Below are 27,497 nucleotides of genomic sequence, written 5' to 3' on the forward strand. Positions count from 1 at the left end.
AAAAAATATAAAAGCTAAAACTTAAGGTATCACCAGAGCTCAAGTAATGTTTGTACAACTTTCTCAGGTATAGGGTGGGATTCTCAGGACTGTCCTGTACAGGGTCAGGAGCTGAACTTTGATGATCCTTGTGGGCCCCTTCCAACTCAGAATATTCCATGATTCCGTATTTCTTGGTAACAGATTCATCCATGACAGGAGAAATGAGCTCTGGAGGGTGCCCTTCTCCAGGATCCCCAGGGGCTGGCCATAAAGAGCATCATGTGCATTTTAGGATTCTGAAAGCAGGGCATAAGTAACATTTCTTTCACCTAGTTCCTGTTTCCAAGTCAAACTGTTCCTTACTTTTTGACCTTCCAATGTGTTACTTTAGAATATGAGCATAGACCTCACAGAATTCATGGGGACAAAACCCTAATTAGATCTCATGGAGAATTTTACATTCCTGTCTTTTGAAAGTTTCTATTTGGGGTCGGTTTTTTTTTTGTTTTGTTTTTCCACATTTCCCTTTTCCCCACCCAGGATTTTGGTTGTGTGTAGAGAATAGAAAGCATAAATGGTGAATGATGTCCGCTTATAAAGAAGCCTCTTAAGAAAGTTTGGCACATTTCTGCATGGCAAACCAGTTATTTGGTATCTGAAATGGTGAGGAAGGAAGATGGAAGACAGAAATATTCCTATTTTCTTACCTACTTCCCACTCCCATTTCACCAAGGATATAATAATCTAACTTTTTTCTCTGTCTTTACAACCTCTCCAGTGAATACCTTAAAGCTACCTGCAGCTCTCAAGTTTGGTTGGACTTGGTGGGGATTACAGGGTTGGGTGACTGCCAGTGCCAAAATTCCTTGTGCACTCCCAGCATTTCTATTCATTTTTTTCTCCAAACGCCCTTGTCATTTTCTATTACTCCAGAATGCATAAATAAGAGAAAACGTCCTTTATCATCTGAATATTATTCAGATACCACAGCACCAAGAGGAGGGTTTTGTAGCCGCGGGCAGTTCAGGTGCAAGGAATTCCTTAATGTTACAGTGTCTCATGAGTTGTGGTGGGGCTGAGTTCAATCTTCTATTCAGAACCTCCACGGCTTCCTCTTTTAATATAATTTTCCTTCTATATAATAAAAAGAATAAATAAATTACACTGGTGCCTTCCAGGCATCTGGGATTAAGCTGACAATTGACCAAGAGTCCAAAGAGTTCATGTTATTAATATATTCAACTTCTCAGGCTTTCAAACTTTGAGTCTTTGTGAGTGCAGAATTGAAAAGTACCAGCTCCAAGACCTGCTTAGAGGAGCAGGTAGTTGAGGGAAACTTTGTACGGGCTCTCCTGCTTCTTAGGAACTCCTTCCTCCCTCCTTCATCCTTTCAGGGGAGGCTGGAGGATGAGATTCACCTCCTAAACACATCCTTGTGCTCAGTGTTAGGTGTTTTGCACGACCTTTGAAGATAAATAGATGGTTTTGCAGTGGGATTTGCCACATCTCCTTCATGTGTCTGACAATAGAATGGATCATGGCATAATCATGGCATAAAGTCTCTTTTCTCTTCACTGACCACAGATAGAGCTATCAGTGAAAATGCCTTTATTTGGACTGATGGATAGCATCTTATTTTTTTAAAGCTATTTTAGAAGAAATTCAGGCTATGAAAATCCCTTGTCCCTTGGCTTTGTCCTTTCCTGTTCCTGCGCTGTTCACAGATAAATGAAAGTGTCCTCTATCATTTGAGCACAGCTTGAACCACAGCAGCTTAAAGAGGAGAGAGAGTCATGATTACTGAAAATCAGGTGCTTTGGTGCAGAGTTGGTTTTCCTTGGAATTTATTTTTTTTTGTAGTGAGTTGTGTGTGGCTGTGTTTTGGGTTCATGCTGAAAAGGATGTGGATAACACAGGGATGTTTTGTTATTGCTGAGCAGGGTTTACACAGAATCAAGGACTTTTCTGTTCCTCACCCCACCAGTGAATGGGCTGGACAAGGATTTGGGAGGGGACACAGCCAGGACAGCTGATCCCAACAGACCCAAGGGATTATCCAGACCATGTTGCTCATGTTCAGTTTACAAAGTTCATGTTCACAAAGACAAGGCAGTGATGGTGTTTTGTCTTCCCAAGTCACCATTCCATGTGATGGAGCCCTTCTGGGGTGGCTGGACACCCACCTGCCCATGGGAAGAGGAGAAAAAAGTCCTTGGTTTGCTTTACACACATAGCTTTTGCTTTACCCATTAAACTGTTTTTATCTCCACCCACAAGTTTTCTCCCTTTTATGCTTCCAATTCTCTCCCCCATCCCACTGCAGGGGAGCAAATGAGCAGCTGTGTGGGGCTGAGATATCATCTGGGGTTAAACCATGATGAGCACATCTGACTTTAGGTACCCAAGGAAATTTTGATTTTACTGCAGAAGGCTCCTGTTACTATAACATGGCTCCACAACTCTGAAAAACAGGCTCTAGATCGTTTATGAGGAATTTAAAAAAAATTCCCAGAACCCCTCAGCTCCAGAGCTTTAAAAAAACTGGATTTGGTTTATATCAGGTTCAGACATTTATAGGACTGACATTTATGGTAAAGGGGACATGGATCCTATCCTGAGTGCTGCTGAGAGTGGCTATTGGTGGCCATAACCAAGTTCACTGTGCTGATGTCTCAAGACAACCCTGATAGCTGGTGACCTTATGCAGGAGAGATTGGGTAAGATACAGAACCTACAGAGCTACAATCTTCAGCATTTTGGGTTTGGGCTGCTGGGCATGGCTGGATCTATTCTTCCTATTCTTCTTCTTCTTCGATGGGACCCTGCTCTTCCTCAGGCAATGGTCATGTGTGCTAAAATAAACATTGCCAGAAACACTGAAAAGCTTCCTTTCTCTGCAGGAGGTGAGGAGCTTCACATTGGAATATCCCAGTTTGCCAACTACCAGGGCTCAGATGTCAAGGTCCAAATTGGGGACTCGTGGCCACAGTTCCAGGCACAGACAGAGCGTGGGGTTAATGTGACACTTCCAGCCCTGCCTGCAGGGAGGTACAACATTTCTGTCCTCATCAATGGCATCGCTGTCGCTTCAAGCAGGTGTGTATTTTCCTTGAGAAACTTCATTCTCCATCCTATTTGGTGTTTTAGGGTTAATCTGAAAAGGAAGGTTTGAGTTTTTCATGAATTCTGTACCTAACGGTGAATTCTGCAGCGTGGTATGAAATTATGAATAATTATCAAGGCATTTGCTTATCTGTGGAGCCCAAGTCAGCAAACTGCTTAATGCTAGTCAATTAACTTCCCTTGGATCAGTAGGAGGCAGGAGAGAAACATTTTAGGAAAAAACAGTTGATTTGATGAAAAATGCATATTCAGGCAATCAAAGGTATTCACAGATCCAGGTCAAATTCAGATAAATCCTGCTGTAGGAAAACAGCAGAAGAAAAGAAACACTTTTCATCAGAAAAACAAAAGCTAGTTTGAACAATACAAAAATGCTTTGTTTGGAGAATTTTTAAATGATGCTATTTCCATCTCCTAAGGTGACACTTCAAGTTCATGCCTGGATAAATGTAGTATAAATGAATTAAAGTGTGGGGGAAAGCTGACCTGAAATTGGGATAGAGGAATGTATTCACAGGCAACACAATTTTGTTCCCCAGCCATGGCAACTGCCAGGAGTGATCCTGAAATGACGATATTGGGGAGAAATGAGGTGTTTTTATTGCTCACAAACTGACTTCAGCTGCTTGTAATGTCAATGAACTGCAGAAAGAGAAAAATTGTGGTTGGTGGGATGGCACACAGGGATTCATCCCACCTGGTACTGGAGTCTGTTAGCAGCACCATCACTTCATCTCCAGGGATAGATTGGAAGGAAATGGATCATCCCAGGAGAAGACTCTGATCTCTGGTGGGCTGGATTGCAGGATTGGGAAGATCCCTTCTCTAGCATGTCTTTTTAGAGAACGGGATGTTTCTGAAAGCAGAGTGATGAAGAAAATAAAGAAAAACAGATGGGACAGAAATAGAGCTATAACTCTATCTGGGTGGGCTTCAGGAGCTCATGCCTGGGATTCCTCTTGTTCAGTTTACTCCACTCTCTGGTAGGAGGGTGTGAGGAGAGAGGGAAGCTGTGATGCCTTTTCAATGCACTTCTCTTGAGCACAGCTGCAGTGGGATCTTCTCACCAAAAAATCCTGATTCTTGCTTCCTTTGATGGGTAAATCAGTTGTACTAAAATTTGGCCCACAAGTTGCCAATTGATAAGAGAGTGTTTGTGATAGATGTAGCTTAAATGTGTCCCTGCCCAGGGGCAGGGGGTTGGAATGGAATGATCTTAATGATCTTCCAACCCAAACCATTCTGTGATTCTAAACCACATGGAAAAATTTGGGGTGTTGGGTGGTCCTCTCACTGTGACATCAAACAAAGGGGATGTTGCAGGTGGGTGTTTGGCTTTCTTGGAGTTGTAATAAAGAAAAGCACTGTGACAGGGAGGAAAAATAAAAGAATACCCCTAACTGCCCCAAATCCTTTCTGTGTTGGTTGTGTTTTGCAGGGTTGAGCCAGTAATCCAGTACCTCTCCGAGATCTTCAGCATCGAGCCGTGTTGTGGCTCCATTCTGGGTAAACACCCTTGATACATCAGCAGCCACTTATGGAGGTTACAGGGATCAAGGGCAGAGTTTTCCTGCAGGAATGGAAAGTGCATCCCATTTCACATCTGTTTAAATTAGGGGGTTTTGAATCTGTGACCCTTTATTTGCAGACATAATTAATATTATGGCAGACAGCAGCGGGCTGGAAACGTGGGATTGTAGTGAGCATCCCTCCATCTGGTTGGCTGGCTCAGGGCTCCCTGTGCTTTGAGTTTGATTTCCCCAAGTGTTTGCTCATGTGTCCTTGCATGTTCTTGTTGGGAAAACAAAGCATTCCCACACCTGGCTCATCTGTGCTGTTTCTTTCAGTCATTTTGCCCCCATCTTTCAAGGTTTTCCATGTTGATGTTAGATGGAAAGCAGAGTACAATTGTGGTTTGAAGCAAACAATAATTTCAAGTGATCCCAAAAGGGATGTTCATTTTTGTTATGTTGAAATGACAAAATAAAAAAGCCCCCTTTTCAGCGTTAATTTTAATCAAAAGGGAAATATTTATTAATCTCATTCTAAGCTTTTAGACACTGGAAATAATTTAAGTGTTTCTGAGCAGAACACTGCTGAATTGAAAAAGAAAAGTTTTACTTTAAATCTTAAAAAGCAGATTTGAGGTGGTTGATTTATTTTGTCACTTGGCTGGTGGTGGAGGAGAGTTGAATCCCTGTAGTGAATTTTACATGAGCCCTTAGAAATGCTTTTATAGAAGACAGAGAAATTCTTGTGCTACAACCTCAGGTCCTCCACAGATTGCTCTCCCAGGCTCACAACACCTTTAAAGACACAAAGATACAGAGGCTTTGTGGTACGTGATTAGTTCAATAGTTTGTGAAGTGCTCAAGCCTTGAAAGATGAGAAAGTGGATAGAGCTTGGAGAGAAATTCCTATCAGTTTTGAAGACTAGGCCATACTACAAAAAATAATAAAAGTTTTATATTTCTTTTTACATTTAAGGGTAAATTGGAAATTAAATAAGAACTGATTAACTCTTTGGTTGTGGTTTTGTGAATGGCTTAAGCTGAATTAAAATCTCCTTGCTGCAAAAAAAGCACCAATCCCTCCCCCCTTACCTGTAATCTTTTGTAATCTCCAACACTTAGGTGTGCATCTGGGTTAAGGATTTGGGCTCACTTAAAAAGAAACCTCATCATAAACAAACTTATTCTTTTCAGCTAGATCATGGGAAAAGGAAGAGAATGGGCTTAATGGATAGAGAGGTTGAAGCAAGGCAGGACACAGGGAGTACCAGTACTACAAACAAAAGGAACATGGACAGAGCCTTTGGGTGAGCTCTTCTTTGTGAGGGTGGGCAGGCCCTGGCACAGGGGGCCCAGAGAAGCTGTGGCTGCCCCTGGATCCCTGCAAGTGTCCAAGGCCAGGCTGGTCTTGGGAGGTGTCCCTGCACATGGCAAGGGGTTAGAAGGAGATGGTTTTTAAGGCTCGTTACAACCCAAACTATTTGATGATTCCATGAAATCTGACAATGCCTGAGTTTAAATTCACAATCACATTCTAATTCCCTGTGGGCATCAAGAACTACCTCCCCACCCACCTGTACAGACAGTCCCATTGCATGAAGAGTTCAGTCTCTGTTTACTCTCAGGGGTCTTTCACAGCAGCTTTCTCAATTTCTGTGGAAGCTTTCTACAGTCATTTACTGCCACAAATGTCACTGGCTACTTGTTACCTTAGCCTCTTGTCCACATAGGATTATCTTGATATATGGCTGCTATTGTCTCTGTCTTGCCCAAAAAACCAGATTTTATTTTTTCTTTCCTTCAGCCTGTCATGCTTATCAGCTTTATCATAACAGGTTTGTGTTGGAAGGGACCTTAAAGATCATGGTTTGATCCTTGAGATCCTGAGAAGGTTCAGAGACAGTCATGAATTCCTCTTCTGAGTATAATACCCTTCTTCCTTATTTTATTTTGCTCCTAGGTGGAACACTGCTCACAATCTCTGGGGTGGGCTTTAGCCAAAATCCTGCCCTGGTTTCTGTGTCAATGGACAGTCAAACCTGTACAGTTACTCAACTGGAAGAAGAGACAATTAAGTGCCTGACCCCACCAGCTGTTAATTGGTCTAATGAAGATTCACGTCACACCTCTGTCAGAGTAAATGTAGTCATCAGCAGTGGGTCACTTCAACAAGCTCTCTTGGCAAATAGGACCATCACTTTTAACTACCAAAGAGCTTTGACTCCCCTCGTTACCTCTGTTGAAACAGAAATCACAGACAGCAGCCTGCTCTTGAGCATTCAGGGAATAAACATCACTGGATCTACGGCTAAGCTTGGACACAGTGCATGTCAACTTGAGTTTCAATGGGACAACCAGTCTGCAATGTCTTATCGGTGTTCTTTGCCACTGAACAGCCTGGAACCTGGGACTTTCCCCATCCAGGTCATCCAGAGGCAGCTGGGATATGCTCAAGTGACAGCGAGGCAGCAGGCCCTCACCATAACTCCACAGATAACCTCCATATTCCCATCTCAAGGATCCATCTGTGGCGGGATGTTGCTCACTATATCTGGTGTTGCTTTGAAATCCAGGAGGAATTTGGTACAGGTCAACCTGGAGAGTAATTATTCCTGTGAGATCCAGAAGTCTGATAATGACTCCATCAGTTGTGTTGTCCTTCCAGGGGCCCACCCTTTGCACCCTCAGTGGCTGGCTGAGGCATCTCGGGCTCTCAGTGTCACCGTGCTTGTCAATGGGGTCCGCAGTGTGTGCCTTGGGGACTGTACACTCCACCTTCATGAGCACTGGACCCCCCTGGTCCACCTGGTGACCTGGAAGACCAATGGGACATTCACCTACGTGACAATCAAAGGACAGAGGTTGGCGTGGCAGGGTGACAGCCCCGTGGTACACGTGGATAACGGCACTGCCTGCAAGGTGACTTTCTGGAATGAAACCATCATCAAGTGCCAGACAGCCTGCCTGGCCCCAGGGGAGCACAACGTTTCCATATCCAGCAGGAAAAGTGGTCGTGCTTGTTTCAGAGGGACATCCAGCATTCTCACCATCCTGCCTTGGGTGTACCAGTTCTACCCACGGAATTTCAGCACCAATGGCGGAGGCCTGCTCAGCTTAGCTGGGTTGGCCCTGAAGGGAAAGAGGATGACTTCAGTCCTCATAGAGCATCGTCCTTGCCTTGTTCTCAACATCACCTGTGTGTTCATCCAGTGCACAGTGCCTCCAGGGAAAGGCACGAGGGCTCTGAGTCTGAAAGTAGATGGACACTCCTATTACCTTGGAACAATAAGTTACAATGAGGAATTCACCCCAGCTTTCCTTTCACTTGTTTCCAACGGTCTCCTTTTAACTTTGACAGTATCACAGGTCACAGAGATGGACGTTATCCTTGTGTTTATTGGAGATTTTCCTTGCAGCAACATCACCATCGCTCGCTCTGTGTTGCAGTGCACAGCTCCTCTGCTCCCTGTGGGCGAGTACCCTGTGCTGGGCCTGGATATTCCCAGGGGATGGGCTTCCTCCAACCTGACATTCACTTCTCATCTGACAGTGACAGCTGCACGTCACAACTGGGGTAAGTCATGGTGGGTTGCTGCACTTCCTCACAGGGTTTTCTGTGAGGCATTGCAGTGACAGGGGCTTTTCATCATGAAAGCAAAAATTATGGATTAAAAAAAATACTTTTGTTGACAGCTGGATGTCAGCTTCTGTCTTAAATCCCATTTTCTGTTCTTTTCTAAGGTGGCTTGAATGGAGGACAAGTTTACCTGCATGGAACTGGGTTTTCCCCAGGGAAGACTTTGGTCACAGTCTGTGGCACCAGCTGTGAACTCCTGGGCAACATGACAGTGACTGAGCTGAGCTGCCTTGCCCCACGCCTACGAGGTCAGTTAAAACCCAGAAACTGTCATGGTGTTAAAAATATCCCCTAAAAGCTTGACCCAAAATGGGGAGGCCGAGTGTATCTCATCCCAGGGGAATAAGGAGCAACCCTGGAGAGAGGAGAGGAATTAACATAGCACTGACAAAGTTTGGACTTGATGATCTTGGAGGTCTTTTCCAACAGTAATCATTCCATGAATCTATGACTTCTGGTTTTTTAACTCAGTCTGAGAACAGATGGTGTCAGGGTGGGATTTTGTGTCAGTGGCCATGGACATTGGACTAGATCCATCATGTGCCTGTGGCCACACTTGCATGACATCAATGTTTCCTCACAGCAGTTATTCCTGGGCAGAGCTGCCCCACATTAAACCTGCACGTGGACTGCAGGGTTGGGTACCCCAGCAGCTCTAAGCCATCATGATCACCTTAATGAATTAAGCTCCCTTAAACACCATTTCTTCTGAGGAAAGTATCTCAAATTGCACCAGGGAATTTTAAGCTTAGATATCAGAATTTTTTTTTTGCATAAAGTGTTTTCAAGCTTTGGAGGATGGTACCCACGGAAGTCATGGAGTTGTCATTACTGAAAGAGTGAAAAAAATGTGTGGATGTGACACTTGAGGACATGGTTTAGTGATGTTGGTGAGATGATGCTTGGACATGATGATCTTAAAGGTCTTTTCAAACTTTAAAATTCTTTGATTTTGTGGCCACACACATTTTGTGTTTTGGTTACGTGGTGGGATGGCCTCAGTGAGGTAAAGGTGTAGAAGGTTGAATGACTGGAAGGGTGAACAGATGACAGACCAGGGCCAGTTCATACCTTTGAGAAGCTGGAGGTGAGGGTTTGACTTCCTTGAGAGGAGAATGTGGTCATCCATCATGACCAGAACATCTTCCTTAACTGGGAGAGACATGATGATCTCCATGTCTCTCAAAGAGAGAAGTAACCCTGCCTGAATTTTAGAGCTAACTCTTCAAAATGAGCATTTCCTGGGACAAATTATGTTTCCTCCTTTTCCTACTGAAGGCTCAGAATTAGGCTTCTCAGATCTGCAAAAGGCAGAATTTAAGACTTCTAAGTCTCACCTCTGAGCCTTTCACCAAATTCTAAACATGCAGTATTCACCTTGGTGCTTGACTCCTTGGTGGAGTCTCCATCCCTGGAGTTGCCCAGGGAATGACTGGAGGTGGCACTCAGTGCTCTGGTCTGGGTGACAAGATGAGGATCAGTCAAGTCTTGGACTCTGCAATCTTGGAGATCTTTTCCAACCTAAATTGTGCTGTGATTCAGGGATTCCAGCTTGGAAGATTAACATTTAATTTCATTTAACATTAAGCTTGGAAGCTTAACATTTCAGCCCCTTCATAGCTCTGAAGTTGGAGAACATCTGGAGGTCTGCAGAAATATTTGCTGTTCTGAGGCTGATCAGAACTGTGACCAGGAATCCATGACCTCTTATTCTTTGTGGATGTGAAAGGTGGAAAGTTAGAGTGTCCATCAGGGTAAATTTACAGAGTTTTATTTCAAAGGTGTGTGGAATATCCTCCAAAATAGAAGTTGAATAAATTATTTGCCATGAAACCACCCCAATGTGAAATTTAACATTCTTTTGAGCAAGGGCTGAGACAAGAAGCATCCAGGTGTTCTTTTCAGCCTCACTTATTCCCGAATTCTAAATTTACTCCTGTAATTTTGAACAGTTCCTTTCAAAGAATCCTAGAAAGATTTTGGTTGAAGGAACCTTAAAGATCCTGTAGTTCCACCCGCAGTGTCATGAGGAATACTAAGAAAAATGGGAGAAAAAATTGGGGCTTTAAGACCCAACCACCAGCACTCAAAAAGAGACACCAAGAGGACATAAAGAGCTCAGTTTTCTTTGTTTTAAACAAGGCCTAGGCACAGTCCACAAAACTTGTTATTTTAAATAGAAAAATACATGATGCTGGAGTGCTGGAAAAAAAAAAAAATAAATAAAGGACAAAATAGGGCACCCTGGTTATTGCAGGGAGAATAGTATGCTAAAATTTAATCCCATAGATACAAACTGTGTTCAGAACTCACTGAGTGGTCGGTGGCAGAGGGAGCCTGGGGAAAACAATCTTACTGGCAGGACCACGATGCTCTCTCCTGTCACTAGATGTCAGCAAATGAATGCTGATCGCTGCTTGTGTATCAGGAGAGGAAACGCAAAGGAAGAGTTGCCTCACCCTCTCTCTCCTGCCCCTGCTTTTGAAGCCTTGCCAGCTTCACCAGTCGAGTTGCAAAATATTTGTTAATTAAATATTTACAAATTTATTTATTTATTTATTTATTTCAGTTCTATAAAAAATAAAAATCCTTTTGCAGGCTGCTCAGATCTGTGTTTGTCAGGCTCTCTGTGCTCCCTGGGACAGTTGTATTCAGGTTGTGCACATCTGCATCTGGCATGGCTGAGTCTGTACACAGAGCAAGATGCTTTCCAGACACTCTTCCACCTAATGCTTAATGTTTAAGGACCTTTTTTTTTAAAAAAAAAAATAAATTAAGGTTTTAAACCTGCCCCTCACCAAATTTAGGGTGCTTTAAGTGCAGTAACTCCAGTCTCACCTCATGGTTTACATCGTGCCACTTGGTGCTAGCACATCCAGTGCTCAGGCCTTTCTTGCACTGCCTGGTCCACGTGGGTGGCAAAGACACTCCAGGGATACAGGACTGTGAAGGAAAGGGAAGGGGAGGTCTGTGGTGCCCCAGGCTCCTCTCTTGTGTCCAAGCTGGGTATTTGTCTGACTTTTCCCAGCTCAGCTCACTGAACTGGCTGACGTGGAGTTTAAGCTGCATTTCTCCTGTTACTGAGGGCCGTGGAGCAGAACCCCCTCTCCTCTGGCACTGTGGGATGTCAGGTGGCAGCAGCTGCCCCAGGGCCCAGTGCTGGGTCATGTTGTGTCTGCCTTGCTTGAGATTAGAGATGTCCACGTGGGAATCCCCAACCAGTCCATGTAGCTCTCTCATGTGATCCAATCCATAGGGCAAGGCTCTGCAGGTAGGAAATGTGACTTCTTTCCTTCTTTCCCTTTGAGCAGGAAGTTTTCTAAGAGATGAGGACTTGCCAGGCTCAGCAGGATCCATCCATAAGCCTTCCCCATGGAGCTTTCCTTAGGAACGGGCGTTGAGCAGGGTCACTGTGAGGTTTTGGTTTGATCACTGGCAAGAGCTGGGCATGTTACTGAGATATGCTCAAGCCAGAGCACAAGAAATGGGAATGCAGGACTAAACTTCTTTATGAAAACTGCTGTCTTTTGCAAGATGCACAAAAATCAAATCAGAACAGAGCTAAAATTTGATTTTCAGCCTTAAAGCTTAAAAAAAAAAAATTAACAAAATTAAATAAAATTAACAAAACCTCACTGCCTTCAAGGAAAAACAAAACCAAAAGAAAATGTCCAGACTAACCCATGAGTCTTTAAAGCTAAAGATATAACTGGCTTGATCACCATGCCTAGAAGGGTTCAAAAGCCATGTAGATGTGGCTTTTGGGGACATGATTTAGTGGTGGGTTTGACAGTGCTGGGGGAATGGTTGGGCTCAATCTTAGAAGGCTTTTCCAAACAAAATTATTCTATGAATATGAATTATTCTGAAAGTTCTCCCCTTCTCTGGTTCTTGCTTTGTTGCTTGTGCCACTGCACGAGTGAAAATGCAGTTGTAGATTCTGTTCAATTTGGGTTAAATTTACAGAACACCTGGTTAGTGTTTGTGGGACTGAGTTGTGCTCCTGTGAAAGATGAGAAAACTGGTAGGAAGCTTGAGACAGGTGAGGAAATAACTGATTATTCCTTTAAGGTGATATTAGGGTAAATACCACATATAATTTTGCCAGCAAGCCTGTCCCTGAGATTTCTTGTTTTCCATTATGGTGAAGGTAAGGAAGGCACCTTTAAAAGGAGATAAATTGACAAGAGGATGCATCAAGGTAAAAGCTGAGCCTGATGTTCCTGGTTGCATCAGCATGCTTGGAATAACAGGTTTGACTTTAGAAGTTTGATGTAACAGTTCTTGGGATCTTTGTTGGAGGGTGCTGGCCCTGCCCTTAACCAGACTCCACTGGTAAAAGTGGATGTTTAGGGCAGAGGATTTAGATTAGAGCCTAGAAATGAGGCTGGTTTAAAAGGATGAGATATGTGGTTCGATGAAGCTCTTTGAATGGGGCAAGAGGAGAGGGAGAAATGAGTTTTGTTTCTAACAAGAAGATCCAGTGAGCCAGGACAATGGGGACTAGAGCCAGGGAAACCTGGGGATTTGTATGAGTAGATGCAGAAGATATAAGGAGGGTCTGCTGTGGTGTTGTGGCAATTGGGATCTCATTAGAAACCAGGGCCTCTGATGTTTATTGTGGAGACCAAACCAAGGGATCAAAATGGTTCCTTCTACCTTTCAAATCCAGAAATGAATTTTAGAGGGGGAAATAAAGCATATTAATTACATGGCAGGAATGTTCTGACAGTGAGATCTATCAGGCAGTAGAATAGATGTTTGAAAACCATCTCTTGGGACTTCTGAAACCTGTCTGTGTGAAATGAATTTCTCACAGGGAACAATTCTTCACAGGCAGAGGTTGGACTCCATGACCTTAAAAGGTCTCCTTCTCCTCCCCCTTTTATTAACTTTGTTTTTAAAATTCTTTGTCTCCCCTGCTAAGCACATCTTGATGCTCCACAGTCCATTTTGTGAGGGGTGGATAATCAGGGATGTGAGTTTTGGCACTGGGACTCCTTGGGCAGTTCTTCAATCAATCCCCAGCTGCCCTTGGAGCCTCCTGCAGGTTTGAGCCTCATCACACGTCCAGCAGTTGTTATTAAACAGTGACCCAGAACAAAGCCCTTGTGCTGAGCATCCCGATATCCTGGATTAAGCCAGAGTATCCCTCAAAGCCAGGGCTGGGGGTAGTCAGTCCCTAAGCCATTGCCACCACACAGAGATTTGGCTGCCGTAGTGTCTGATCTCAAAAGAGAAGCTGTAATGAGCTGAGTGCATTCATCCCAGCGATGGGATTGCAAGGTTTGATCTTTATCGGGAGGATAAAGCCTAAAGCAGCTTCGTTCTGGGGTTTGAACACTAACCAATTAAGCAGGGAGAAGAATTGTGCCCCAGAACAGCCAGAATATCCTTTTAGGATGTGCCAAAAGTGTGTTGAAATCTTTAGTTGGTTTTTTTTTGCTGCTGTTGTGGTAGGAGATAATGGCACCAACAATACCAATTTGTGTTTCATGGTCAGAGGAATGGGAAGGGAAAGGCCAAGATGTCCTCCTAAATGAATAAAGATATTAAACCTCTGGGAGGAGGGAAATAGGAGTACCTTAGGAACCCAAGGAAGGAATGGGAAAAGAACATCTCCTCTAAAAGTGGTATCTCCATCAGATGGACTGGAGATGTGGAGTGGGGAGGTGAGATTTTTCCTTCCTTCCACCTGAGAGAGAGAAAGCAATTCTAAGTTTGATTCTGGGGTGTACAGATTAAGTAGTGTTTGCTTGGATTTTGCTTCCTCTGATCTCTTGGCAGCCTTTTGTAGCCATATTTTAAAACTTAGGTTATATAAATTAATACCTTTGTTTGCCTGGTTTGAGTTAAATATTATTTCAGCTGTTGGTGGGATGCAAGGCCTCCTGTTCCTACTGGCATGATAACTTTGGCATGAGGGCACTGGAGCACAACAGAAATGCCCAGTTTCCACATTTTGGGGTTCAAAAAGTGCCAGACTGTTCTTGTGCTGAGCTCTCAGGGCTGTGTGGGAAACACCTTCTGGTGACCTACATGAGCCAGGCAAGTTCCTTGACAGCAGCAAAATGTCGAGGAAAGCAGTCCTGAGATTCTGTGAGTAATTTCCAACATTCATCCCAAAATAGAGTTCAAGTGGTTTTCCACATAGGAAAACCCTGCCAGGCTCTTTTCAAGACCACAAAAGAAAACCAAAGCCCTCCTGTAATGAATTGGTTCTGCTGTGGGTTGTTGCAAATGCAAGATCTTTGCAGCATTTAGTCCTCTTGGATGCTATTTATTTGTCAAAACACAGATATTTAATGATGTTTAAGATGTCCTTGGAATATCAGAAAAGACATAAGGCTTTTGTTGTAGTCACAGAATACTTGAAGTAGCTCTAGACAGAATTTATAGACAATAAAAGCAAAATCTAGCTATCATTCTTTTAGGTTTCTCTGCCTATTACTTGTCTTAGATGTCTTCAAGGCAGGGATTTTATTTGGCTCTGTTTGGATGCCAAGCAAGAAAATTCCCCTTGGATTTTGGGAAGGAAAGGGGTTTAGCATATTGCAAAATTTGTGAAGCATGTGGGTAACTTTACTTTCTCATTCTAAATCCAGAGAAGAAAAATAGAGATAAACTCTCTCTCTCTAAAGTTCAGAGCAGATGAACTGATAGGTTTTAATATTTCAAAAATACCTGAAATATTAAAGAGTTATAAACTCTTCAGAAGTACCCCATATGAAATAATAAGTTTTAACAAATTGTGCTAAATATTTTAATTTAGGAAATAGAACATTTTCATATTTTTTAAAATTCAAACCACATTTTTTTAGGATTGCTTAGGAGACAAGGTATTCATTGACAATGACACTTCTCCAGCAAACAAGGTACCTTTTAAACAAATTGGAACTTATAAAAGCAAATAGAAAAAAACCCTTTCTTGTTAAATTCCCATTGATTTGATTTCTGATGCTTAAGGACTCCTCTTGTGTGCTACAGTGCAGTGTGTTATACTGTCCACAGACCTTTTCAGGAGTTCATTACAACTATTTGGTTAGTTCAGGATTAATGAATATTCTCCAAAAGTCAGGGCTTTGAGAGAAACAGATTTAATGTCTGTCATGATTTAATGCTTAAAGGACTCCTTTCTAAAACTGTTAAACCTAAATATTTCAGTGAATCTGAACTTCAGTGACAGTTCATAATACTTCTTTTTTTGCACATTTTGTCTGGATTTAGAATAAGAAAATCTAATTTCTTCCCACAGAGTCACACTGAATCACTTAGGTTGGTAAAAAACCTCCAAGGCCACCGAGTCCAACCTGTGACTGACCCCTACCTGGTCACCCAGCCCAGAGCACTGAGTGACATGTCCAGGCATTCCCTGAACACCTCCAGGGCTGGTGGCTCTACCACCCCCCAGGGCATTGCATTCCAGTGCTGAGCAACCCTTTGCATGGAAAAAATTCTCCCAGGTGTTCACACCACTTGTTTTTTAAATAAACCTCAAACAGCAGCTCCCACTGCAATTTTTATCTCATCCATGGAGGCAAACTTGGACCACATCTCAAGTCATACTCAGCTATAAAATAAGGTGGGAGATCCCAGTTCCCACCAGCTCCCCAGTGGCCCTCCAAGCTGTGTCAAACTTTCCTCAAAAACTGTTTCTGGATTTCAAACTTCTGATATGTGTTGTCACGTCTCCTTGGAAGAAAAATTTCTGCCATATTCTTGAACTGTAAACCATGTTCTGTCTCTCCCAGAAAAAATGTCCATGCTTGTATTTAATCCCTAATGTCATCTCCTTCTGGACAGAGCAGTTTGATCCCAAGGACCATCCCGATGCTCAGGGCACAGAGGAGATTTCATTTTGCTCACGCAAAACAAATGGGGCTGAAGGAGCTGCATGGACACCTAATTTTCCTCAAAGAGGATGCACCTAAAGGGAGGCTGGGTGCACATCAGGAGCCAAAGGATCCTGGAATGGTTTGGGCTGGAAAGGACCTTCAAGTTCATTCAGTTCCATGGGCAGGGACACCTCCTGCAATGGCACCTCTCAGTAGTTAAAGCATGCTCAGTGTCAGTGGTATTTAGGCTGCTTTGGGTTATTTTTTCATCTCCTGTCTTGCAGCCTCTTTGGCCATGCTCTGTGGCCTGACACATTCTTCTGCCAGCTGCCAAGAGGACAGAGCCACCTTCATTGAATGTGACATCCGAGTCACGGTGGGCACCTCCCAGCAGAGAAGATCTGTGTCCTACCTCTACGTCTGCGGGGACACGCGGCCCCAGGGGAGTTTGGCTGGACTCTTTGCCAGGTTAGTGCCGTGTCTCTCCATCAGCCCAGCTGCTCCATCCACAAATAACATCCCCCCGTGGTTTCCCACCTTTTGCAGAGCTGTTCCAAATGATGGGCTGAAGGAACAAATCCTTAATCCTCACACTGATGCCAGTAGAGCAGTTTAGCCTTGAGACCACTAGAGAGCTCCGCTGGGTTGTGGAATTCATTTCCTGTGCCTATCAAAGCATCTCCAGTTCCCCCTCCTTCCCTCCTGCCTTTTGAAAGTGTTTGAGAGACATCAGAAAATCCATCTTGCAAACAGCCTGCTTTGTTCCTTCTTAGGTTTTAATATTTATCTTCTGATCCTAAGCAACATCTGGTGGATGCCAATGGGAAAAAAGATTAGGCATTATGAAAAGCAGAAGTCTTTTTATTTTTTCTTCTCTTTTTCTCCTCTCTGCCTTTCTCCAAACATTTTCATGAGTAAAAAGGAGAGAATTCAGCAGGGTGTGCAAGGGTTCCTTACACTTTGCAAATCCATGGTCAAGCTGTCCAGGATTGTAACTTGGAACTGTTGTCTTTGATGGAGAAGTGAGGATTTATTCCTGCAGAGCATTTACTTCTAGGGGTAAGAGGGATGTCTGAATTAAGGAATAAACAGGTGAATAATTGAAGGATTTTATTTGGAAGGGACTTAAAGGTTATCTTGTTCCAACCCATGGGCAGGGACACCTTCCACTATCCCAGGTTACTCCAAGCCTTCTCCAACCTGGCCTTGGACACTTCCAGGGATCCAGGGGCAGCCACAGCTTCTCTGGGTACAGGGAATCATCTGATATCCCTGTGCTGGGTCCTCACCACCCTCACAGAGAAGAATTTCTTCCTAATCTCTAATCAAAATCTCCCCTCCTTCAATTTGGAGCCACTCCCCCTCATCCTATCACTCCATGCCCTTGTGAAAAGCTCCTCTCCAGGCTTCTTGTAACTCCCCTTTAGATCCTGGAACAGGTTGAATAAAACTTTTCAGCAGTTATTTAGTAAATAGAGAATCAGAATAGCATTGAAATGCATTGCCCATGATCTGCTGTACATGGTGAACCCTCTTCTGACTGCTGCCTCTTGCCACAGCCCAGGTATTTCAGTGGGGTTGCAGATTTGATCCTCATCCTGACCTGATCCATACATCATACCTGGTATTGATTCACCAGAGAGAGTTCTGGATACCCTGAATTGAGGAGGGGGGAAAATCCTCAACTGGCATTTACTGTACAAAGACAACAAGACGTGAATGGCACGATTTTTTAAACTTGTTAAAAAATATAAAAATAGAAGTTTCCAACTAAAATTAATTAAAAAAAAAAAAGTTAACACAGTTGCAATACCTCTCTGTGGGTCTGTCACTTCTTCCTCATCAGTATTTTTAATTTGATCTAGATTTCATCAGGCCTAGACTTTTTAAGAAAATTCTTCCCAGTTTTTGAGTGAAAAGAGAAATAATTACTAATTAAATTAAATTAAACTAATTTAATCAGTTCTGCTGCTCCCAGAATGACTTGTTTCAAATCAAGAAACTCCAGGAGCCTTGCCTTGTCTGGTTGAACTTTGCTTTGCTTCTCCTCACATCAGTATAACCCAAATCCAGAGAACCAATAAACCTGAGAGGGACAGGACAACCCCATGTGTGTTTCTTTCATGCTTCTTTTTCCCTGAGTATCCAAACTGTGCTCAGCTCTTCACTGATAAAAATTGCATCTTCAATGATATACTACTGCTACTATTATAAAACTATGACTACTTTTTTCTTTTTCCTCTTCTTGGTTTGGGCTGCCACTGTGGAGGGAGTCACAAAGTCCTTTTACTGACTGTTTCCTTATTGTTTTAGTCCAATTTAACTGTGAATGCCCCAGAGATGGGGTTCATTATTTCTCCTGGGAAACTTGTCAGGGAAAGATTTCTGCATCAAATCAATCAACATTTTTTACCTACTATTTTTCCATTTTTCTGACTTCTTCAATGTCTTTTTTATTGTCTTAACTTTTCATCCAATCGTGCTCATGCTTGCCTTTTAGTCAAAAATTAAAACTTGGACAGATCTTTTTTTCTAGTGCGTTTATTTCTAAATTAAAGGGAAGTTTACTTCTTGCTAAAGGGAAGTAGGGGAAAAGATTGTTTGTTTTCAAAAAAGTTTCCTGATTTGAGAAATCTGAGAAGAAATAAAAGGAAAAAAATTAAGAGGTTTGAATCGTACAAAGTAATTTATTTCAGAACTTCTGAAAACCGTTTTCCACATTTCAGTTTAGAAAAATATTTAATTTTAAAGTATTAATGGAATTTGCAGAGTGGTCTTAGAAAATGTAAATGTTTCCACCAGAAAAGAACTGTTTTGAGGATTCTTGAAATACATATTGATTGCTTTAATTAGTAATTAAATTTTAGTTCTGTGCAAATGCACAAGAGTTAAGACAGGACGGGGAAAAAACCACTGCAGTAACTCCTGGCTTAGGTGCAGATTGGATCTGTCCTGTTTTTCTTACTGATTTTATAGAATCACAGAATAGTTTGGGTTTGAAAGGACCTTAAATCTCACCTCATTCCACCCCCTGCCATGGCAGGGACACCTTCCACTACCCCAGGTTGCTCCAAGTCCCATCCAACCTGGCCTTGAGCATTCCAGGGCTGGGGCAGCCACCTGGATCAATGCTTTTCAGTGGTTTAAATAAATATTTTCTTTACATAATCTGTAGCAGAGCCCATCCTTTATCAGCTCATAATAGCAAAAGCATAAAACATATTCCTTAAATGAATTGTAAGTTTTGCCATTAACAACATTTGTATCAAGATACACTCCTGAATTCCATTTAATAATTCATTCCTTTTCTTGCACTACCTTTAAACATTGCAATTTGTTAACAGTGTTTCAGAATGTGCTTGCATGGGGACAGAAAGGAACTGGCTCTTCTAAAAACCAAAGCAAATTTACTTTTTTGCAAAAAAACCCCTGTGAAAACCACTCAAAGGTCCTTGTACTGACTTGAATATTTAGCAAATTGTGTCCATGCCCTGCATCCAGCTGACCACCACCTCCTTCTGCCTTTCAAATTGTTGCTTATTTAAAAGATGAAGTTTTTTTTTTTCTTGGAGCTTTAAAAAGCACTCTGCAGTCTTGAAAGATAGCTCAGTCCACTGAATTATTGTACAGAACAAGATTAATTCTCAAAGTGCTGCTATTGAAAGCAAGCAGTTTCCCAAGGTTGGCTTTTGATTATCAGTACAGGAGAGGGAAAAGTTCATTCAAATATAAAAATAAAAATTTGCTGTTAAAAGAGTTCAGCAACTTGCAAAGGCTTATTTATTTGTTTGTTTGTTTGTTTTTAGTATTTCTGTGATTTTTAATGTGGCTGATTTCTTTAGTTTGACCCTGAAAAAGGGCAGCAAAACAAACAGCCCCTAAATGCAGGTCAGAGCAGGGCTTTGTTTGCAGAGTGAGCTGCTGCATCCAGCAGAGAGGTTTTTAATCTTCAGGGTCATCAAACCACTCTGATGATCACCCTCCCAACAAAGCTCTGAGTCCTGGCTTTCCACTTGGGTCAGTTTTGGGAGAGCTTTGGGCAAGGGAGGTGCTTCAACCCCTCTACCCCACACTCATGAGACCCCACCTGGAACAGTGTCCAGCTTTGGGGTCCCCAGCACAGGAAGGATGTGGAGATGTTGGAGCGAGTCCAGAGGAAGCAGGATGATGATCAGGGGGATGGAACAGCTCAGCTGTGAGGAAAGGCTGGGAAAATTTGGATTGTTCAGCCTGGAGAAGAGGAGGCTGCAGGGAGAACTTAGAAAACCTTTCAGTGCCTTAAGAGATTCCATGAGATTTGGAGAGGCACTTTGGACAAGGGTCTGGAGTGACAGGGGAACAGCTTCAAACTGACAGAAGGTAGATTTTTGTGAGTTCTTAGGAAGGAATTCTTCCCTGTGAGGGTGGGGAGGCCCTGGCACAGGGTGCCCAGAGAAGCTGTGGCTGCCCCTGGATCCCTGGCAGTGTTCCAGGCCAGGTTGGATGGGGCTTGGAGCAGCCTGGGATAGTGGAAAGTGCCCCTGCCCATGGTATTATGGGGTGACTCTAGGTGTTCTTTAAAGTCCTTCCAGTCCAAACCATTCTGGGATTCTAATCCCAAAGACACTTTACTAAAATCCTGTTGCACAGGATTTTCAGGAGCCTGAAGGCCTCTTAAAATCCTGATCCTGCCTATCTGATCCTGTGTTTTATTAAGTAAATCACACTGTGAACTCTGTCCTTTCTCAGCTCTTCAGAAAAGCTGTGTAATTTCTGGGCTGTGTTGGTGGTGCTGTAACTCCTTTCTCCTCACTTTCCTACGACTTGTCTGTGTGAATCTGATGGTGGGATGGGGAGGAGAGGAAGAAGTAGCAATGGCCAAGAGCCACAGAATCAATTAGGTTGGAAAAGACCTCTGGGATCAAGTCCAGCCATTAACCCTGCACCACACTTTGCTCACCACTAAACCATATGTTGAAACCTACAGCTCCCCACAATGAAACACTACCAAAATCAGCAATTGTCAGCAGCAAAACCAAGGAAAAAGGATGTTTCTCTCCCACCATGTTTTCTATTACTTCTTCCCCCTATGCAAGGGGAGGCTTTAGAGCAAATGTCTGCTAGTATAACTGGCACATATATCGAATCTGCTTAGTCTGGGCTGTTAAGTAAGTTTAATTAATTTACTAAGTTAATGTTCCAATGTTAGCAACAAAGCATCACTGCAATCAGCTGGGTAGCAGGAATTGGAACCCCTAAATGAGCTCATTTTTTCACAGTTGGAATTAGGGACCAGTTAGCCAGTTGTGTGGTTTTTCCAATTTCTCCCCTTGCCCTAGGGGAGCTGCAAGTTATTCATTCCCCATTGCTAAGTGTGAGTAAGATGGGGAGGGGGGAGACACAAACAAACCCTACTCCTTGTAGGAGTCCATCTTTGCTCCCAACACTGCTGATTCCCCCCCTGCTGTCTGCACTTGTCTGCCTGCCTTGGTCCTAGAATGGCACTCGTTCCTGTTTGTGATGGTTTGGGGAAGGAGAAAAGCATCACTGAGAGATATTTACTGCATGTATTTTCATCCTGAGTGTGTGCAGATAAAGGGGGGAAAAGCAAATAAACAATAAAAGAATGGAAACAAAATTACCGAAATTTGCAAAGTTTGACAAATGGTGGCCAGGAGTTGCCACAAGCTAATGGCTTGCAATGATTAATAAGAGTAAAAATAATTGCATTTCATTAAGATTGATGACACCCCATTTAACCTCCCTTCTCGTTTCAGCCCTAAAGTGGAAAGAGATGAAGTTCTCATCTATAATAGCTCCTGTAACATTACCATGGAAACTGAGGCAGAGATGGAGTGTGAGGGAGCTAATCAGCCAATTACTGCCAAGATTACTGAGATATGGAAAAACTGGGGCCAGAACACTCAGGTATAATCAAATCTTTTTTACAGACTGATTCAAACAGCTTAAAATTAAATTTGTAATATTGTGTACATTTAAAGGGGGGCAAGAAAAAAAACAATTTAGGCTGAGCAGCAGCAATATATAATATTAAATGCTTTCCAACTTTGAATAGCAGTTCTAATGCAGCACAGCTGAATTAATGGTTAACTATGGCTAATCATGTATTTTATGAGACATAAATGAACTTTACCTTATTTTCTGAGCAATGTATATATCTTTTAACACTCTCTCTTTTTTTTTTTTAATATAAATTCAATTCTGTTCTAAAAATGTTCTTTTCTATTGAGCAGAAATCTTAGCCATGAGGTACAGTTTCAGCTCTCTGGCAGAGACTTAACACTCAGTGCAGCCCTGGTTACATTTGATTTTTGCTGCTTTTCAGTAGCTGAAGGAAAATGGGACAGTCTTCCCAGTGCTATCCATGGGTATAGCAAGAAAAGAAGATTTATGCCAAGACTTCATGACAAAAAAGCTATAATTCTGAACCACCATAAATTTTAAGTCTTGATACGTAAAAGTGTCACTGCTAACCTGCAATATCCTGTTCGATCCCTCACAGTTTTGCAGAGGGGGTGTTTAGCCACCTGTAAGAAGAAATTTAGAGGGGCTGGATATTTTTTTGAACACAAATTTTCCCTTTTTCACTATGCTTTCCCAAAGGAGCAGCTCCTGAGATGTGGTGGAGCCCTCCTGAATACAGGGATGTGTGAGTGGGGATTGTAACACACCTGACTTAGGAAAAAAAATCAAATGCTATTTTTAATCTATTAAATAAAAATTTCACACAGTCTTTTAGCATAGTTTAGGAAAATTAAGTTAATTTGCTCAGCATCAATGTTAAAGCTACCACAGTAATTTTTAACTCTATCTGTGAAGAGATTTCCTGTGTTTAAGGACTTTAAATTTACTTTGCCACCCCAAAAAGTTGCTGCAGTGTACTGGCACAGTAATTTTGATGCATTTCTACTGTTGAATTCTATATTTAGTCTTATATATCTGATCTATTCTATATTTTGGAGTCTGAATACTTGCAAAACTACCTTACATGAATATTACTATGGCAGTGGAGTATCCTAAATTGCAATTCCTTGCTTCTGTTAAGCCTGTCCTTGGTCTGTGGAGGAATGTCAGATGTAGAATGTTATCTATTAAGGTTTATTGCTCATCAATCTTGTTAGTTATGGTACCTAAAACATGCCCAGCTAAGGAGAACAACAACCCTCAAAAATTTCTGGATGGTTACTGCAGGAGTGAAGTGCCCAGGCAAGTATGAGACCAAATGGTAACTCCTCCTTACAGGAACGTTCCTGTTGTCCTTCCCAAATGGGGTGAGGGCATCTCTAGAGCCCCAGAGCTGGGCTGCAGCTTGGAGGGATGTTCCCTGCTGCTGTCGGTGGTCTGGGCAGCTCAGCTGTGTCACAGGACCTGCAGCCTCAGTGGCAGCAGGATGACAGGTTGTCTTGACACAGGTGGGAGGAAGAGGAGGCAGAAGCTGTGAGGTTTGCCCCTGCTGTGGTTTTTCTGCTCAGAGTAGGGAAAAGCAATGAAGTCCTAAGTGTCCTGAATGAACAAATTCATTCAGAGCAGGATGAAAACAGCAGCACTTTAGAGCTGGGATTTGCTGCTGCTTAATGAACCCAGTGGGCATTCGGAATCATTTTATCCCTCTTCCCAAAACTGGCTTGGGTGAGCAGAGGTGGATGGGTGGGGAGTTCAGATAAATGGCTTCAATTTTGGTCCCTTTCTGGCTGACAGCACCCCGTTAAGATTTACGAGCTGGTGCAGCGCATGCATGCTTCACTGTGGAGGTTTAAATCATGTCGTGTGAACTGGCCTTACCTTTCCAGTGGAAAAAATGGTCCCCAGGTTCAGCACTAAGCAGTGAAATGCATTAATAGCACCACGTGCCTTAGGATAATGGTGCTATTAGCAGGCAGCACAACTCTGTGTGCAAGTAATGGGGCTGCATCTCTTTATAATAACATCTGGCACTTCTCTTGCATGCTCATGCAAGGATCTCAAAGCGCTCCATAAAAAAGGGGCATGATCCTGTTTTCTGCACAGCTGCACTGCTCAGTGGTTTGTTTTTCTGCTTCCTCTGCTGCCAGCTGAAGGATGCCCAGGCAGGCCAAGGACTCAGCTCAGCTGGGTGCTGTGGGAGGGTTGGCTCAGAGGTGATTTGCTGCTGATGGTGGAGCAGGATTAGCTCCAGGAGGGTGCTGGAAGTGAAAAGATGTAATGCAGAATGGCTGATAGAGGCTTGTGGCATGGAATGAATGGGCACTGGCAAGAGGAGACAACAGACTTGGTTGAGAGCAGAAAAAAAAAAGGTAAAATGTTGGTACTGAGAAATTGAGCCTGAGAGGTACAAATGGTGACATCACCAAACCTGCCAAAGTTCAAGCAGCATTTGGATAGCATTCTTAGGCACAGGTTTGGGCTCTTAGGGTTGTTCTCTGCAGAGCCAGGAGTTGGCCTTGACGATCCTTTTGGGTTCCCTGCAACTCAGGATTTTCTGTGATATGCCCATTATTCTATGATACAGTTTTTAGGGTATTTTTTCATCAGTTTTATTATTTAAACAGCTGCATTTTCTGGTAGGTGCTGCAAAATCCATCACTCAGTTTGTGTCCTTTCAGCTCTGGTCTCTGAGCTGTTGCTTGCATGAATCACAGAATCCTAAAGAAGGATCTCCAGGAACATCAGGTGCATGGTTACAGTCAGGGATAGGCTCAGATCTGAATCTAGAGGACTCCCAGAATTTCATGGAGTTTCAAGGTGCTACCTCGAGATCTGTGATTTTCATGGCAGATTTCATGAAATTTCAGTTCAACTTGGATTTTTCCTGGGGTCTGGTCTGTGTCCCCCTGTTGTCCCCCCCCCAAGAATATTTTCTATGGTTTTCTTTAGAAACTGTTTTAATCTCTTGCCACACTTTGTGTTTGAATGTTTTTGCCCTGTATGACTTAATTAGGTCACAAGAAGTAAGCAGCAGGCTTCTGCCCCACTGTTGCATTCAGCATCATTAGTGTTGGTAACTTGCTCTGTTATTATCTAAGAAGAGTTGCACAATTATTTTTATTTCAATATATAATGCAATTTAGCCTACTGAAAAGAGAGGGAGGGGAAAAGAAACCCCCAGCGCTGATTGTGTATCCCACAGGACTTAATTAGTTCACAGCTTCAAGAATACACTGGATAATGGGGAGATATGAATTAAATAATGAAAGGGAAAAGTTCTAATGCTCACTCAGTACCTGTCCACTTCCACCTTGGCTGCATAATGAGATGTCAGCTCTGGTGACACTGATGAGATGTGCAGAACCCCCCGAAAACACAAGGTGGGGATGCTCATGGGAGGGTTTGGCCAGGCTCGGATGGCTCTGAACCCATTATGCTTAGTGAGCCTTCCAATTATTATTCTGGATCGCTGGACCAGACCTAATCATGATGCAAACATGCTGCTGGAGCAGCGCTTCCCTGCTCCCACTCCTCCTCCTCTGCTGGCCCACATGGGTGATGGAACATTTGGCACAGGGCCGATGCCACGTACTGAGTCAGCCTTAGGGAAGCTGAGCTGGTGTCCCAGTGAATTCCCTGCAACCCAACTCCCAAGGGGTCCCTGCTGAGGGATAGGAGGTTACTAAAATAACCAGATATGCCAGATAAAAATGCCATCCTGGATTATGGCTCCACCTGGGTGTGCTGAGCTGCCTTGAGTTCGTTTTTAACAGGGTGTCAAGGGAAGGTCTTGAGATTTAAGGGGTGGCTCAGAGAATTGAGGGTCTGTGAATTCTTAGCTTGGTGGCTGACACAGGGATAACTGCTTTGTTCACTTCTCATGAAAGGAAAGAATATAAACCCCCCCACAAAGGCTGTGTCTGAGACATGTACAGTCACCTCAGAAATCCTTTCTGTTCAACTTCCACTCAATATAATCAGGACTAGCTCTTCAAATCCCTTGTATTCCTCTGCAGATCTTTTGAATAATTCCTTTCCTTATTTTTCAGCCTTTTTTTTTTTCCCTACTTACCATCTCTCTTGATGCCAAAGTATTTGGAGGTGAAGGAAGCAATGAAATGGTTTCAACCAGTGGAGATGTTTGGTGATTTACAAAGCTGGCAAAACCTTTCAGGGAGCATGGAAGGGTCTCTGGAAGCCCAGGGCACTCTGGGCATAAAGGGCTGCTCCTTTATTACTCACAGCAGGACTGATGCAAGGTCAGAGATTGGTTTGGGATGGAAGGGACCCTTGAGATCATCTCATTCCAACCCCCTGCCATGGACAGGGTCAAACCTTGAGCATGTTCTTCATCTGTGAGTGTTACTAGTGATGGGAAGTTGTTCTTTTTTAATCTCATTTTAGGGCTGTCCTCATGCTGTGTGGATGTTTGATGGGTGCATTTTTCAGGGTGAAGGGCTCCTCCTTGGGAGTCCATGAGGAAAACCACTACAACAGGCTGAGAGTAGTTAGGCAGGGTAGGGGTCATAGAATCACAGAATTGGATTGGAAAAGATCTTAAAAAGATCAGCTAGTCCAAATTCCCCTACCATGGACAGGGACACCTTCCACCAAACCAGGTTGCTCCAAGCCCCATCCAGCCTGGCCTTGGACACTGCCAGGAATGGGGAAGGAACAGAGGAGGTTCCAGTTTCATGTGGAATTTGTTTGAAGCTGCCCATCTCTCCACTTGAAGAAGAACCAGGGTACAATAAGATATTTAATTCCTGTGTATCCATTTAGAGAGTGCAAAAGCAGAACCTTTTATCTGGCCATGGGGATCACAACTTGCTGAGGTTTGGGAATAGTTTCATAGGATTTATTAGCAAGTAGCCTGGTAGAACCTGACTTTGTTGTCTTGGGCTGTGAGTAGAGTTTCTGGGTCCTTTGGCAGTGCCACCAGCCAAAAATAGCCCTGTCACGCAGAGGACATCAAGAGTAGGACTAGATGAAACTCTTCTACAATATTTTGTGTGTATTTTCATAAATATGCACTTTTAACAGCCCAGCAAGCCCACCCTTGCATCTCCAAATTCTGTTTTCTTAACTTGATATCTTGGTCCCAGCGTTATTTTCAGAAGGAGATGGGGAGTGCAATAAAACCCACCAGACCCTCACAGAAAAGAAGCGGAACAGTCCATAAAAAAACCTAATAAAAATAAAGCCACAAACCCATTCTTGGGGTGCAGAGGCTGCTGGAGCAGAGAGGTACCATCTGCAAGGTTGTTAAGATGTAGAGAACCAAGATGGGCTCCCCAGTAACCACAGGCAATGCGAAGAGATAAATGGTTGACCCGAGCCCGTGTCAGGCAAGGATTGATGCCACTATCAGCCCCAGTGCCTTTGCAATGATTTTTTAAAAAATCTCTGATAGAGTGTGTTATCTAGTTACTGGCACGAGGGCAATGGCCTGGAGGCAGCAGGGAGGAGGGGGGAGGAAGAAGGAGAGGAGGAGAGAGAGAAAGG

At 43.1% G+C, this 27,497-nt stretch overlaps 1 protein-coding gene across 1 annotated transcript in view; it reads left to right on the forward strand.

Annotated features, from left to right (window-relative positions):
* Positions 1-27,497, forward strand: part of PKHD1 (PKHD1 ciliary IPT domain containing fibrocystin/polyductin) — a 235,370-nt gene that overhangs the window by 34,667 nt on the left and 173,206 nt on the right. The window contains exons 31-36 of the mRNA XM_023924235.2: positions 2,883-3,078; positions 4,544-4,611; positions 6,577-8,190; positions 8,358-8,501; positions 16,373-16,556; positions 21,845-21,995. Of these exons, the coding sequence (XP_023780003.2) occupies positions 2,883-3,078; positions 4,544-4,611; positions 6,577-8,190; positions 8,358-8,501; positions 16,373-16,556; positions 21,845-21,995 (2,357 nt within the window). The remainder of the gene's footprint in view (positions 1-2,882; positions 3,079-4,543; positions 4,612-6,576; positions 8,191-8,357; positions 8,502-16,372; positions 16,557-21,844; positions 21,996-27,497) is intronic.

This window comes from Cyanistes caeruleus, chromosome 2 (assembly GCF_971803275.1).
Source record: "Cyanistes caeruleus chromosome 2, bCyaCae1.hap1.1, whole genome shotgun sequence".
NCBI lineage: Eukaryota > Metazoa > Chordata > Aves > Passeriformes > Paridae > Cyanistes > Cyanistes caeruleus.